Consider the following 16,796-nt stretch of genomic DNA (forward strand, 5'->3'; position numbering starts at 1 on the left):
AGCTAAATGACTTACTCTGTTTTTCCCAGGTTTCCGCTTCTGTCCTAGCGCCCCCGCTCCAGGTGCACGTGTGTGCACCTGCACGATTCTTCAGGGGCGTCTCCTACACTAAGTAGGACGGTTACATCCCCCACTTGCTGTGATCACTTAATACGGTGTCTTGTTTCTTGGTCAGATTTTGTTGGTCCTTTTATGTCATTCTCTCTGTACATCCTGTTGCTGTTATTTCTAAAATATTTTTTAGGGTTTGCAAAGCAATATTCTGTTATCAAGCCACATTGGAGGACCGATGACAGGAATGTGATCTTTGCAACATTGCTGAGGTCATTGAATAGTCTGAAAATGTGGAGAGAGCGTCGAAGCAGCAGAGGAGATTAATCCCTGTGGAGGAAGAGACGCTTTTTCTTGGAAACAGAGCGACCAGAGATAAAGGGAGGAAGCACATCGGTTACACCACAAACCGTTCTGACATACATAATTGAAAGGACTTAAAGCAAATATCTTCTTGTTTCCATTTAAATCAAATGTAGCTTTAATTTTTTAAAATACAGGTTTTTTTATGCAAGTTTTCCTTCATCTGTGATAAGCTAAAATGTATGTTTGGTTCTCTTTTTTCAGAGCCAGGCCAAGTCTATTGCAGAACAGAAGAGATTCCCGTTTGCTACAGACAACGACAGCACAAATGAGGAACTAGGTAAGACGTGCACCTGGAAGGTTGCTGTGGTATTTGCTGGGGATTCGTGATCTGATGTGGAGCAGGAGCCAGATGGGCCCAGAGACTGGCTCTGCAGTCGGAGCTGTCTGATCCAGCCCTGTTGGGGGTCCGTGTGTCATGTGTTTGGATGGAATGATTGCGAAGGACAGTTCCAGCTCCGTGTTTCTGTGGAAATTAATAATTACGTTAATGACTTCTCACGAGCAGTTAGCATTCATTAAAAGGTTGAGTGCTGTCATCGCACGTGGAAAGCAGAGAAGAGAAAGCAGAAGAGAATGTCAAAACATCTGCTTTAATCTGTGTAATAAAACAGCGACGCTGACATTTGTTTTACTCAGGAGACCAGTCAGTTATTAGTGGGCCTAGGAATGTGAGTGTAGAAAGATCGAATTTGTGGAAAGCGACAAGTGAGCCCAGTAGTTTGGTATGTGCGTGATGTGTTTTAGAACGGGCTGGCTTTGCGGGTGTTGGGTGTAGGGCATGCCCCTGTGGTGCCTGGTGAGCTGGCACTTGAGGGAGCAGGAACGTATCGAATGCAGGGTGGCAGAGTGGGGCACTGTCGCACCCGTTGCTGCGGGGCCAGCACCAGAGTGCCTGCAGGAGTTTTTTTCTGTCTACTTAGCCCATGATTATTCTGTCTTTGCCATGGCCACACCTGTTTTATATCAGGATTAAAGGAGCTTGTATCAGCTCCTTTCCTCTGTTAGTGCAGATAACAAGGAGCTGACTGTTTCTGAAAATGCCAATCACTTATCAGCGATATTAATCCTGAAGGCATCAGATTTGGTCTTTTCTGAAGTCCTTGGATTTTGTTCATTTATTAAATCATGAGTTAAAGGCCTGCCATGTGCCAGACCTGTCCTGTTCTCCAAGGATAGTCCCAGTAGACCCTGGGGTGGTGTAGGCCCTGAGCTGGTCTAGAGTCTTTTGTACCACAGTATTTTTTCTTGGACAAGCGACTTCCGTCAACATGTACATGGCCAGGAGCTGTGGAGTTGCTGGTCAGTAGAGATTTCTGTGAGAATTCCGGCTATACCAGTTTTTCCTTTTTTTTTTTTGGACTCTCACAGCAAAACTTAGATCCTAATATTTATATTTGTGCAAGATTTGGGTTAGGGTGGTTTTTTTAAAATGGATACTTTTGGGTTTTTCCAACAAAGTGTTTACTTTTGGATGGAAAGATTTGAGAACTGCATTTGATTTTATTCAATGGGATTCAGCAGCCTCACTGTGGACCACAATTTGAATATATATGTTCCTAAAGTACAAAATTTATCCCTAAAATTGCATTTGTTTTTATGGCTAACTTATTCATCTGTTCATTCAGCAGATAGTTGCTGATTGTGGGAAGACAGATAGGAAATACTAAAAATTTAGATTGGAAAGGAATTGTTCAGAAAATTTTCTACAGGCTTGTTACGCACGACCCAGAGAGTTACAAGAAGCGGCTGAGGACCCCGTGGTCAGGCCCCGGGAGTGGCAGAGCCAGAATGGGAGCCTGGAGCATGGCATTCCACTATTGTCATATTCCTGTATTCAAAACAGTGCCAGTGTGTGTCTCAGTCCCTGTTCATCTGACCGGCTTGCAGTCCAGCCCAGCGCTCCGAGGTTCGCTACAGCCGGATCTGCTTTAGCACAGCAGGTTGGCTGGAGGGTGGGCTCCGGAGCTGGGCGCCTGGTTCCCGTGTCTTGCTCCCTATTTATTGTCTTCGGATGGTGGATTTAAACTGTTTCATGCTTCGTTTCTTTTGTCTGCAGAAGGGTTAGTAATTATAACTACCTCATTGCCGTTAAGGAGTAAATGAGCAATACCCGGGAAGGTTGAGGACTGTGCCTGGCACCTGTTAAGAGTGCTGCGCATGTAATCGCTGCTGTTACTGTTGTCACCTTTACTGTAGGACCGTTGCAGCCTCCATCCCTCCCCCACCCCCACCACCCAGCGTGTCTCTGGTTACCTGGAGGTTAGCTGTCTGAACGGGAAACCGGGGTAAAAACAGCCCTCCTTTTGTTTCCAAGAATGCTCCCCAAACCTCTCGTATTGTTATGATGCTCTGTTTTTTCAGACTTTATTTTTCTCAGGTTATTTTAACAAATCCTCTAAATCTTTTTCTGCATTTAATGTTTCCACTGCTTTTAATGGTCAGGAAGTATAAGCTCTTAATGACACTAAATGTCGAAGTTGCCCATCTTCTTGAACACCTGTTAGGTCCTAGAATTAGAGGGTATTCCAGTAAAGCTTTTTTTGGTAAAGAAATTTGATCAAAATAGTCATCATGTTAAGTGAGGAATAAAATGCTTTTCGAGGATTTTGGGGGGTTAAGGGGTTAGGGCAAATACTACAGTTGGAAATGTAATCTAGAATACTCGTGTGTCGTTTTTTTGAATGAGTGAGAGAGTTTAGTCAGAATATTGTCATGTTTTAAGAGACGGTCCTGGCTCTTAATTTCACAATACTATTTTCCTAAACAGTTTGGCCAAACACTAGTCATCTTCAGTGTATATTTTGAGCAGTATTTTGGCTATATTTGGGATAGAAGAAGTAGGAAAAAGACTCATTCCGTTGCAGGGGTGTGAATTACCCACAGTTAAGCATCAGAGTAGTGTGCTTCATCTGAGCCCCGGTTTTCATTCCTACCAGGTAGTTGGCGGTGCATTCAGCACTCCCAGGAGTGGAGACTTTTGATGCTCCGTGGGTATTTCTCAGGACGCTCACGGTGAAATCACGTTGCCGTGTTATGTGACTATCATTCTAGCGATACCGTTGCTAGCTCTTTTGATACTTAGATAGGAAACATCACAAAGGTTCTTTGGGATTTGAAAGTGAGTGGTGGGCTTGGAAAAAGGTAAGTACTTGTAGGCAGATGTTTAATAGATGGCGTCAGAAGTTTAAATCCAGGTGGAGCCGGCAGGCCGATGAGCAAGCGCTGACTGGTGGAAGTGGAAGAATTCAGTGACATCCTGTGACCGCCTCCGTTTTCTTCAACTGCTTCCAGTCCTTGGAGCTGCCTTTTGAGATTTAGCAAGGAATTCAGTCTCTGACTCTAGTCTGTGCTCCTTCGTTCTTTCCTTTAATATTTTTGTGTTTTGTCTCATAGCTATCGCTTATGTGTTGATCGGCAGTGGCCTCTACGACGAAGCAATAAGGCACTTTTCGACGATGCTGCAGGTAATTTTTCTTCTCAATTATGTAATTTCAAGTTTGTAGTCATGACAATACGAACTGACGCGTGGCTGACGTGCTGCAGCGGCACGTCTGTTTTAAGCTCGTGCAAGAAAGTACAGGGAATCAGCGTGGACGGAGCACTTTCTTGGTGCCGGGTCTCGTGACCTGCTTCCATTTCGTCTTTGGGGGATTGCTTTATTGTAAACGAGGAAAAGGAACTCTAATGAGGTTAAGCTCATGGTCTCCCAGCCACCAGGCAACCGAGATGGGGTTCAAATGCACGTTTAAAAAAGACATCAGCTTCGGCTCAACTTTCCTCTCTACCACACCGTCTCCCTGAGACGTGGACCCTGCAAAGTCTTGAAATTCCAGCTCCGTTTTCCACAGGAGTTGGTCTGCATGTTTAACTTAGTTTTCACCCACAGATTCTTTTCTTACCTTAGAGTATAGTTACTAGACTCGTCAATGGGAGCACTGGGCCTTTATTGACCGGTGGCTCTGATGAAGTCTAATTAAGGCACGTAAATATACGTGTACAAGAGTTGCGAAGGACCCGTAGCAGCCCAGGGTCCCTGGCCTTATGTCTCGTGTCATTATTCAGCTGGTTTCATTGTAGGTTCTTGGCCATTTATCGATTGTTGACATGTCTGTCCAGTAAAGTACAGTGAAGAAGACATGGATTTTTGAGTTAAAGATACCCAGTTTCTCATTTACTCTGCTGTCTCCTACTGGGTTATTTAACCTCCTGGGTTATGGGGATAATAACCACCCCCTGCAAAAATTCTTTTTTGGTTTAAATGAAATATCCTATAAATACTTAGTACCCAGCACCTGGCACGTAGTAAGTGCTCAGTAAACTTTAGCTACTCCAAGTACCATTCTGGTATATTCTTCTGTGTTAGTCATAGTAAAAGCCAACAGATATCTTACAATCTAGCAGGTCGACTTAATTTTAAAATATTAATTTTGAAATTTTGGCTCTGCGTTTGTGTTCCCTTTTAAAAGATAAGATTAATTATATTGATAATTCTGTGTTCTCAAAAAACTGACCAGATATTTTTAGTTATTACTTTGAAGTCCTCAGATTCAATCAGCTGTGTATTTGGTTGGTTATACAGAAAAATATTCCTCAGTGGCATTCGAAGTACACAGGGTAGATTATAAATAGTTTTTTAAAATTACCTTTCTATTTAGTGTTGCAATGTTATGAAAGGTAAGCAAGCACTTTTACACAGTTAACACATGGCCTTGGGTTGAAAAGGAGGTTTTGATATATTTACGGGAGCAAATATCAATTCATTTATGGTAACCAACAAGCAGAAAACACTAGGAGTTTGCAGATGTATTATCATTTCATTCAACTTTCTGAAAATATTATTACCATGTAATTGAAGGCAGTATAACAATGTTAAAGGAAAAATTTTAAATAATAAAAATTTTCTCATTCTGCCACTCTAACATTATTTTTTTGTATTGCCTTTTCAAAGCATGCATTTGTGTTTTGTAATCTGAATATCTGTACTATTTTGTATTGCTCTTTCACTTGATTTTATACTAGAAATGTTTTTCAATGTTTCTCTGCAATCTTATAGTTTTAATGGCTCTATAATATGGTTTTAAATTGTCCATTTATAGTTGTAAAATATATTTCTCCTGCAGTTGCATTCAGAAAGTAGTTCAGATTTTCTCTCAGTGCAGAGAAAATATAGTAATATATTGAAATTTGATATGGCATTTTATCAATTTGTGATACTATATGGGTTGCTTTCAACCAGGAATTTTTCTCTGAGAATGTGTGGATTGTAAGGTCAGCTGCTTTCCCAGTGATTCAGGCTACTGCTGGGGCCTGGGTGGAAGCAGCAGGATGTTGAAGTGCAGAAGAGAGAATGGGGCAATCGTTTATGATGTGATTTTATATGGCAGTGAGCGTGCCCTCGGCTTCCCTGCACGTGCTTTTCTTGGCGATTTCTCTTACCCTTTTTCAGGGCTTCCCAGCTTTTTCCACATCATGACACACATGGAAAGTCATCTTTGCACAGCTCGCTGGAGTTAAGTGGGAGCAGATTTAGAGGGACCCAGATAGAGCTTGGCAAAAATTTGTCACATTTTCTTTGTATTATATTATGATAAGAAATAGAAAAATACAAAGATTCGATGTTCAACGCTAAAATTATTTTCAAAAATTTTAATAAGAAACTTGATCCTGCTTTTCTGGACAAAACTTTTGTATATTAGGTTTCATGTTTGAAATTGATGCACACAGTTATTAAACCAGAGTTTTCTGTTGCTTTCTTCAAGTTCTCAATAGCCAGTGTCATCAAGACACTGTACAAACAAGTGGCAGCAAATGTCGCTTCTCCAGTTGACAAAACTCCGTTTCTCACCGTGAATCATAATTTGTATAAATCACTCTCTTTAGATTCTATTTTAAAGGTACGATCATTCTTTGAATCTAATTGCTCTGTTTTCTTTTACTGGCAAATGCAGTGATAACGTTTCTTCTGGTAATGAAATGGATTTTTACCCCAACGAGGCGTTTTCGTATCCAGTATTTCACGTTAGTGGTGAAGCTTTTCTGCAAGCACACCCACATGTTGCCGTGCTGTGTTTCATTCTTCAAGTTAAAACCAAACTGATATCGCTAGAGAATTGTTTTTGTCAGTACAGTGTGAACATGTTTTTACCTGTTCGTTGCAGGACCTTTCAGATGGTCCTGTGCAAAAACTCTGTGTTTTTAAGACAGTAAATCCTTAAACAGGTCCGCAGAGTGCTAACTATTCCCACACAAACTTTTTGGTTTTCTCGAGTTCATTACCTCTTGACAAAGCTTTCCTTTTAGACAGCCCACGAACTCCAGTGTGAAAGAGCAGAGCGTGGGATCTGATTTCATTTGTAGAAAGCCGACAACAGATGGGACCACAGAGGCTTGGATTTTATTAGAGTCACTATTTCGATAAGATTATTTAATGTGAAATTCAGATCACATATAAGGGATCCTTAAATTCCAGAATGACCTGCTGATGTAAAGATTTTATACCTCCCTGTTGTCTTAGCCGCACCATGAGGGTACAAGACATTTTCATAATCTTGGGTGCTTCAAAGTGTTCACTTGAATGTTTATCCCCAGTGGTTCGTATAAAGGAACGAAATGTTCCCCAGGCAGCAAGGTTTATTACTGAGCACAGCTACAAGGTTCAGTCCGCACTGAAAACTCTGGATTTTAAAAGCTTTTGAGTTAGTGTTGTCCCGCATCTGTGCTCTGAAGACACTTCCACACGTGTCTGCGTATCCATAACTGTGTTCTTGAGGAGCAGAACATTTCCTGCTTTCTCTGCCTCTTTGGCCCCCGTGGGTAACAGAAATGTTTCAGCAAGTTTGTGAGGCAGTGTGGCCTTTGCTGTTAGTTGTGTGGCTCTGAGGCCATCTGTTCTGATTTGAATTCATCAAGGAACTTTGCTTCTTACTTTACATTAGCAGACAACTTTGAAAACATTCCTCTGCATACAGTTTTTAAAACATCCTTTATGTAAATACATGTGTCTACCCTTAGGCAAAATTTAATCTTTGTTACGTTGCTTGCACACTGACTTTTTAAAATTGTCTTTGGATCCAGTGACTTTCCAGTTTTAATAAAAAACCCAGCCTTACATTGAGAAGCTAAAATTAAAAAAGAAAATAAATAAAAAAAACAAAACAAAAAAACCCCAGCCTTCTGGGGGAAAATAAATATCTGTAAAATTTAATGTCTACACTACATGAGGACACTTCAAAAACTTCATGGAAAGATTCATGTTATCTTTTAGTTCTGTTTTTCCATGAAGTTTTTGTAGTACCCTTGTATAAGTAATCGAATGAGGATAATACTTTAAACTTTTTTTTAAGAATTGAGACATATAAGTGGACGCGACTCCATTAAGGTAACTACTTTATTCTACCATGATTTTGCAGTTGCTTGTAAGTAAAATTGGAAGATTGAAATCATAGTTTTTATTTAACTCATTTAAAATTCTAAAAGCTTTATAAAATATAAACATAACTGAATAAAGTTGTATCAATTTTAAAAAGTAATAAAAATCTATTATTTAAATTTAGGACCACTTAGTACTAGACTATGAATGTAGTAAGAGCCACAATAATTACACGTCCTTCTATGCTGTTGGAAAAAAATTCTAATAAGAAAGAGTAAATTGAATAGAGAGAACCTAAATGCTTTAGAGATGTGCACGGTAACAAGTTCAGTGCTGCAGTGATGATCAGACCCCGGGAGGATGGTGCGTGGGGCAGCGTGGGGGTACGTGTCACATCCAGAAGCCAGGACAGTGACCACTGGATTCCGGAGGTTGTCAGTGTTTGATATTTCAACTGTTAGAAACTTTTGAATGGCTGTTTTTTTTAATGTTTATGTTGCTATAAAAATGTCACAGCCATGGTAGGTGGAGACTCCCTGCATGGTGTGTCCTTCGTGAGCTTTGCCTTTCTGGAACGCGGGCCTGGCCTTTCCCCATCTGTTTCTAGCCTGGCTTCTAACCATGGCACCCTGCTTGCATCCCCCTGGAGAAGCTGACCTTGTTCTGATAGCCTTGAGTATTCATTAAGATTTTCCTAGCTGCCTAATATATGGTTAGTGTTTGTTGCTGAATAATCACTGTCACGTGTTAAGGCTTGTGTGCCAGGCATCGTGCTGGGTGCTGCAAACATAAAAATGAGAAGACGTGTCCTCAGAGGGGTGTATTCCAGCAGAGTCACAAGCATGTGAATGCAAAATGACATAGCAAGAGAATCACCTTCATGGAGCTGTATCCACCGTGCTGTCGGAAAGGCCCTCAGCTCCAGGGGTTCCCAGTCGACCTCCTGCTCCCCCATCCCTGCACACACCCACCCACGCGTATTCCAGGGGTGCCCAGCTCAGAGCCAGGCACCGCCTTGTGTGTGGAAGCGTGAGTCCCCGTGCTCCCCCCAGCGGTTGGCTGCTTATTGTCACCAAGCTCTCCCGCCTGCCTCATCTGCATCTCGGGTCCAGCCCTTCTCCTGTGGTGCGGGCCACACCCACGACACCATTGTCTGCCCGATGACCAAAGCGGCATTGTGTCCTGGCTTCTGTCCTCATGCCCATTCTGAACACACCCTGCACACATGTGCCCGGTCCCTCCCCCGCTCTCCAGCCTTGTCTTTGCACAGTCTCCTCTCTGCCTGGACCAGCCACTCTGGGATTCCTGCCTGCTCTGTTCCTGCTGATCTTGGCCCTGCCATCGCGTCCTTAGGGAGTCCTTGTGAACCTGGTTTAGGTCTTTGTGCATGTTCTGAAAGCGCCACTCACTGTTCTGGTGCTTGTGCAAAATGTAATGTCACATTTGTGGTTCTGTGCTGGGCTTTGCGTGGTGTTCCCGGCACATGGAACCCAATGTGGCAGACAGTAGCCCTGAGTGAAAGTTGTTGAATGAGGGACTGACATCCACACAATGTACAGCGGGAACAAGGGAGAAGGAACATGTTTATTTTCCAGAGGAGTCTGGAAGGAGTCGGAGAAGAAGTGGTGTCTGAGCTGAGGCTTAAAGGAGAGAAGGAATTTCCTGGGTGCAGAAGCAGTGGGGTGGTGGGGGGTGCTGATGCCCTGGGCTGGGAGGAGGGCAGATGGTACACAGGGAATTATTTTTTATTTTTATTATTTTTTTATTTTAATTTTTATTGAATCAAAATTGATGATACATATTTTGGGGTTTAACATTGAGATATGTTGATCAAATCAATATTGCTAGCACATATATTGTTACAAATCGTACTTACTCTTTATGCCCCTTGTCCAATCTCTCCCTATCCCCTTCTTCCTCCCCCATCCCACCTCTGATAACTCTAGGTTTCTTCTCTCCTTCTGAAAGAATAATGGTTACTCTGTTGATTTGTAGCCTACATGATCTGTCCAGTGCTGAGAGATGTGATCAGGTCCCCCAATACTATCATAGAGCAGATGCTTCTTCTGTCACTCTGGAGTGGGCTTTGTGGAGAGAGACACCCTCTTCTTTTCTTTATCTCTGCTGGTGACTCTCCTTGTGCCAATGCACTCCAGTGGCTGTGGACCATCTGTGTGGTGTTTGTGGCATCTAGCTGCCTTTGAGGAAGCCATGGTTATCGTGGTAGCTATGGTGGGCCAACCACATGGAGGAGATGTTTTTGGACTGCTCCGTGGTGCTGGCAGTGTGCCTGGTTGTGGAGAGTGTCTGATTCCCAGTTCTATGCCATGGGTTGCCGAGTGGATCCCAAGGCACTGGCACAGTGTGCCTGGTTGTGGGAGGGGGGTCTGGTCTCAGCTCCTTACCCTGTGTCCCTGGGCGGGCCCCGAGGTGCTGGCTCAGTGTGCCTGGTTGTGGGAGGGGGGGTCTTGTCCCTGTCTCCATGCCCCAGGTTCCCGGACAGGCCCTAAGGCATTGGTGGTGTGCCTGTATGTGGGAGTGGGGTCCAGTCCTTGGCTCCAGTCCTCAGGTTCCTGAGTGGCGGTATGTGTGGTTGTGGGCAGGGGTCCTGTCCCTGGCTCCATGCCTCATGTCCCCTGGTGGGCCCCAAGGCATTCATGGTGTGCCTGGGCTGGAACTAAGTTTTTGTCCTTTGCTTGCTTCTAACCTGGGGGAACTTCCTGTGGGACCAGTACTTGGGCTATGTGGCTTAGCTAAATTGCTGCTTTGCTGCTGTTTCCCCTTGGGAAGGCTTTTTATGCAGCTCAGGGTTTAATGGTTGACCATATAGGTTCTTCCGAATCTCCAGAGACCCGGTGGATGTAGAAACTCTTGATCTGGGCCTGAGTTTTTTTAACCAAACTGTACCCCATGCAATTCTGCATTCCCAACCAGTCTCCTCTGAGTGGTCCTGCACTGATTGGGGGACAGATCGGCTGTCCTTGCTGTGTTCTCCTGGTGTTCCCATCTCCCCCACTGCCCGTGCTGCAAACTCTTCCCATGGGACAGGTCCTGCACCAGTCCCCTGCGTTGAGCCACCAGCCTCTGAGTGGCTCCTCTTTTTCAGCTGTTCTGGTTCCTCGCTCCTATGTGGGTCCACAGGATCCCTATTGCTGTCCTGGGGGCAACCAAGGCCCTCTTCTCCCCTGCCACCTCCAAGTAACTCCATCTGAAGGGCACAGCTGCGGCTTCTGCCAGCTCCTGCTCCTGTGCTCCAGCATTAAAGTGGCCGCGGCCTGAAACACTGAGAGCAGCTTTTTCTTTCTCTCTTCATGGCTTCTCCCACCTTCATGAACTCCGTAGGTCTCTCCTCCTCTTCCCCTGAGCTCCAGCGGCCCCAGCTTGGCTGATGTTACATTTTTATAGTCGTAAATTTGGTTGATTGGTGGGAGAGAGTGACGCTGGGGATCGTCTATTCTGCTACTTGACTGGAAGTCTCCTCCATAGGGAATTATTAAACAGTTCTGATTTCTAGAGTGTGGAGGTGAGGGGGGGAGATGAGGCTGAGCAGGAAAGTGGTCCGTCCTTTCTGCAGAAGCACTTAGATGTTGCCTCCATGTTTCTGGAATTGTGGATTGCTGCCTTTTAGGGGGTTCTGAAATTAACTGGCCAGTCAAGGCTAGCACTTCTTAAAAGATGAAGTGCATGGGACTAGGAAATAGCAGATCACGTGTGCATCGTGACGCTAGGTATGGGTATGACTTAGTGGAAGTGTTTTCTGATACGTGTGGAGGTTACGCACGTGGCTGTGTGTGTACTGGGTTGCTGTGGAAAAAGAGTTTCGGTGTCAGCTTGGAGAGGAAGTGCAAGTTAACATGGCACCGTTGCAGGTGCTGGGGCTGACGTGCTTGGGCTTCAGTGCTAGAAGGCTGGCTCTGGGCGGGCGGGTGGGGATTGACGGGCTAGGTGGCCGTGCGGGAGCCAGGTGAGAGTGGCCACGTTGTGCAGGGTGGTGCCTGTCGGTCCAGGAGACGACCTGGGGGTGAGCTGGGGAGACAGGAGGATGTCTGCAGGGCAGCCTGGCTGCTGGGTTCAGGGGATGCCAGTCACCTTGATAGAATAGCTACTTACACCTTTTTCTGGTTCACCTCCTGGTTATCTGGAATAAACATTTTCTCAGCTGGAAGGAAAGCTGCTTGGATTGCATATTTTGAACCACAGCAAATCTGAGCAGTAGCTTCTCACTGGAGGTGTTGTCAGCCCAGAGATGAGTTCTGTGGGCTTGCTGTCACCCCGGCCTGGCCAGGCTCTGTTCTTCCGGCCGGGGTCGCTGCTGTGCAGAGGCACTAGGCAGCCTCCTGCTCCCTCTCCCTGTGTCCTGCCTCCTCAGCACCTGCCCTGCCTTTTTTGTAAGCCAGGAAGGAGTTAAATGTTTAAAGTGGTGTCACCAGGTGGCAGCATTCTAGGGTGACCTTCACTCTTTCTTTTTTATGCCTTTCTTCATTTTGAAAATTTTCTGTAATGAAACGTGTTACTTAAAACATCTTTTTCTCCTGATTATAAATGAATGCAGATTTGTTTTAAGCAATTCAAAGGAATACAGCAGTGTAGTAAGCACAGTGGGAACATATCTAGTGATCCCATTCCCCAGAGTAAGTTACTGTCAGTATTTCGTTTCTTTCTTTCTTTTTTTTCAGTGGCTGGCCGGTGTGGGGGTCAACACCATGCTCTAACCAACTGAGCTACCCGGCCGGCCCTATCAGTATTTTGGAGAGTTTTTTCCTGTGCACGCAACAGCCCACACAGTCTCATACTGTATAAGTATTATTTGTACGATGAAACTGCACTCCTCTGGAGCCCCCACCGGGTCCTTCTTGCCCTTAAATAGCATGGATAGCTTTGAGACCAGATACACGTAAGTCCAAGTCACAAGTCCAAAACCGTGTGGGGGCTCGGGTGGTAACCGAAGTAATAAAGCAGGTGATGTCACGTGCAGCTGTGGGTGGCCCGTGGTAGACCACGGGACATGCACCCTCATCTGAAGAGACAGGAGCACCTCGCTCTGGTTACTTTGGTTTTTGGTTTTTCTTGCCTGTGACAAATGCCAAGATGTTGACTGTCTTTGTTAGTCCGAGATCCTCTGATGGTCCGAGAAGCTGGAACCCTGGAGTTGCTTAGTTGAATTTGTGCAGTTTTTCATACACTGTGTGGACAGCCCACTGTCTGGGTTGTGCCAGCAATGTGCCCATCGACCACTGCATATGGAGGTCCTAAAGCAGGCTTAAGTAGGCTTTTTTTAAAAAAAAAGTTAAACGCATGGCATCTTCTCCGTTATTTTTTCCATTTTTCTCATCGTTGAAGTTGCCGTGTTCTTTTCTGCAACACTGGCTCAGATGTGGAACTCTACAGTGGACCAGTCTATCAGGCACCTAGTCCAGAGCAGTTCTGTTAAGTTCTTCAGCCGTGTTAAGCATTTCACCCAGGACCTCACAGCCAGAGGCCGTTTACTTTTCTTCCTTAAATGTATAGCTGAGAGTTCAGAGAAGAGGTAGACATTTCAGAGGCTGAGTGTAGACCAGAGGTATTTTGTTCACTCAGCACTTGGGACAACCCATCCCGCTAACCTGTGCATAGGGACTTGATGGCCAGGGACCTCAGGTGCTTTGTCCTTGGGCCTGATAGGAGTTCCATCTGGACTAGAAAATAAAGGGAAAGAGCAAGCAGGTTGCAGAAAAGGTCTGGTTTTTAATTCCCACCCGTTGGTACAAAGGATTGGCTTGACCTCCTGCAGACGTGGGGTGGACTCCATGTGCCTCGCTGTGGTGGCGCTGGGGGTCCTTTCCTTTCCAGACTCTTCGTGGATATGTGAGTAGAAACAGACTAGGAAGAGGTGGTGCCCGACCCTTTATCACAGCTCTGCACTTCGGAGCCTCTGTTTTGTCCTCTGTGCCCACAGTCGCAGATGCTGCCAGTCATGGGGCTGTCGAGAGGATTACATTCTACATGGGATAACTCGTGGGATAACTTCCCTTCTCCTCGTGTTGTTATTTTTTCAGTGCAAAACTCTAGTCACGTCCCATTCAAATGAGCTTTAAGAACACAGACCGGCCAGGTTGGGGACTGCGTGTCGACTCACCCGTGGCCGTAGCATAAAGACGTAGAGGTGCCACCCACGGCATCAACATGCTGTAAGCAGAAATGATTTTTTGTTTTGTTTTGTTTATAGTTTTTGACATGTTTCTGTTTTGGTCTGGCTAGGAGGAGCCTGATCTGGTTAGTGCAATTTATGGCCGAGGGATAGCCTATGGAAAGAAGGGACTACATGTGAGTATGGGATAGTCACCGTCGCCTTTGCGCCCACGTGCCCCGATGCAGACCAGGCTTCTCCTAGAACTCCCTGCTTTCTAGCTCCGAGGGGGCAGGGAGGGCAGCGCTGCAGTTCACAGAGAGCAGACAGCCACAGACGACTCGCTCGAGGTCACACGGCTACGAGCCACAGACTGGGGGCTTCCACCAGGGTCTTCTGAAGTCAGCCTTGATGAACAGGACATAGACCGAGCAAAGCACGGGCCCTTCGCTGCATTCCTAAGAAACAGTCACTGGTGGAAGCAGAGACGAGGCATCGACAGTGCGGTGGGACTGAGAATTTGAGTTCCCTTCACAGTTGTTAAATGTCAGATGGAAGAACAAAAGGGCTTTTTAAATTTTTAATTAATTAATTAATTAATTTTTGGCGGCCTTGACCTTGGCGTTACAAGGCTGTGCTCCAACCAACTGAGCCAACCAGCCAGACCCAAAAGGTTTTTTTTAGTGTGTGAAATTTTTTTATTCGTTATGTTTTATACTTTTCACAGATAGGAGTAATATCTTTGAGCTGTAATTAAGCCGTTTCCGGTATTTCTCTGAGACAGGCAGGAGGAAGGTCGCAGTGAGAGTATTTTACGCAAACTAAGGCACCGTGGCATAAAAATGAAGACTTTCCTGAGATTATGTAGTAATTCATGAAATGGGCTAAGTGCAGCTCTCCGGAGTTTTAGTCTAGCGCACGGTCCACGAAGTTTTTCTATTGTCTTATTGTATACTAAAAATATTCACATGATATTGTGCTCAGAGGTAGAAATAACACTTTTGTAACTTTTGCATTAGAAATATTCAAGTCTTTAACATTTTAATTTCATATTATGATTAAAATTTATTAAAAATATTAAAATTCAAAAACATTGTCCTCAGCTGGTGCTGTCTGTTGGAGAAATGTTCTGTAAGATTCGTATAGTTCTGAGACACGGGACTGAGAATGAATTCAGGGCTGGGCGTGGTGGACATGTTAAGGACAAAACAATATGAAATTCGTCGTGTCGGCGAGTGACGGTGGCAGTTGCCCCGGAAAAGTTCAGAGATAAACTGCTTCCTTCTAGTTCTGTTCTTTTTAAATTTCGTGTCATGACACAAAACTTGCTTCTATCTTTAGTAAAAGGTGCACATGCGTTTCTGATGTGAGAGTTGCGTGCAGGTGTTAATGAGAACTTACCTAGACTTCTGCAGGTGCTGGCCAGCATCGTTTCACACGCTGGTGACCTCATGGTCAGTCATCCCTTGAAATTTGTTGATTCAGTGTTTAAACAGGTTAAATTTAGACGATATCCTGCCGCCTCTGGCACTTGCGATGGGTAGCCAGTGGGTAGGTAGACTTGAGTGAGTTAAATAATTGTAATGTCATGACTGAAGTGAAGTTAGTATTTATTTCTAAACAACTGGTTATCTCATTACTAAGTTATTAGTTTTTTCAGAAAATCTTTCCCACCTGGTTTCGAGTCACAGCGTGTCTCATACTAAGTAATGCCTTTTCAAGGACATTAAGAACGCTGAGCTTGCTCTGTTCGAACTGAGCCGAGTAATTACCTTGGAACCAGATCGCCCAGAGGTACTTGAGCAGCGGGCAGAACTGAGTGTGATTTTATTTCTCCCTCTGTTGTCACTGGCTTAGTTGAATCTCAGATATTTTTTCCTGTTATTTTATTACTCGTAAATGTTAACACTCCCTTAATGCCTATTGTGTTTTCCTACATAGGTACGTGGTGTCTTTAAGCATGGGTGAAATGACTGGAAAACTGTGGACCGAGTGGCACCACTGACCTAACACATGAGAGCAATATTTAGCATTAAAATATGCAGTTGTGACATGTACTGCGTATATTAATATTCACTGAAAAATATGTCACACATGATATTTGCTGTGTATATGACATACTTTAGCAAGACTTACTATGACCGTTTGGCCAAACTGAAATTTATAGCCCTTGGAAGGGAGTGTGCATTACACTGCTGTGTGGGTGTGTGTGTGTGGGGGGCTCATGTATAATTCTTGTAGATAGACCTGTCTACATAGATGGACGTGGATCAGGTGCAGGTGAGTTTAAACAGATCTTAAAGGGGCTTATGACCTGAGGTCCGGACAGAGTGGTCACGTGGGCAGAGATGCCACGTAGCGCTCACCTAACTAGGCGCTCAGAGGAGGGGCTTCTGCAGGGGGTGAGGCTGGCCTGGGGGGAGAGGCACAGAAGGGTTCAGAGCAGGGAGTGGGGTGTGCAGAGATGCTCCTTATCCTTTTTTTTTTTTTTTTTTTTTTTTTTTTCCNCGAACCCTCGGCGGGAGCGCCGCCACGCTTCCCAAGCGGTGCACTATAGCAGTGCGCCACCGGGCCGGCCCTCCTTATCCTCTTTTTGAGTGAAATGTGTTTGTTCTACCGTTTTCTTAAAGTAATAATAGTAAGCTATCCAGGTTTTGTGTGTGTGACTATCCAGTCTGCATAAAAGTTAGCTTTTAATCGTTGGAGATGATGTGATTTCAGAGCTGAACTACAGAAGAAATTCCTTTTTTCCTCTTTTGGGAAGAAAACTACTAAGTAGGGCTGGCCTGGTGGCGCATTGCTACAGTGCGCCGCTTGGGAGTGTGGAGGCGCTCCTGTCGAGGGTTCGGATCCCACATACAGACTGGTTCCCGCTCACTGGCTGAGCGAGGTGCGGGAGCAACA

At 44.8% G+C, this 16,796-nt stretch overlaps 1 protein-coding gene across 1 annotated transcript in view; it reads left to right on the forward strand.

Annotated features, from left to right (window-relative positions):
- The first annotated feature begins 3,694 nt into the window (after positions 1–3,694).
- The window catches only part of TTC13 (tetratricopeptide repeat domain 13), a 25,801-nt gene continuing 12,699 nt past the window's right edge, over positions 3,695–16,796 (forward strand). The window contains exon 1 of the mRNA XM_008593682.1: positions 3,695–3,881. Coding sequence (XP_008591904.1) covers positions 3,873–3,881 — 9 coding nt within the window. The 5' untranslated portion in view covers positions 3,695–3,872. The remainder of the gene's footprint in view (positions 3,882–16,796) is intronic.

Source organism: Galeopterus variegatus, unplaced genomic scaffold (assembly GCF_000696425.1).
Source record: "Galeopterus variegatus unplaced genomic scaffold, G_variegatus-3.0.2 Scaffold9518, whole genome shotgun sequence".
NCBI lineage: Eukaryota > Metazoa > Chordata > Mammalia > Dermoptera > Cynocephalidae > Galeopterus > Galeopterus variegatus.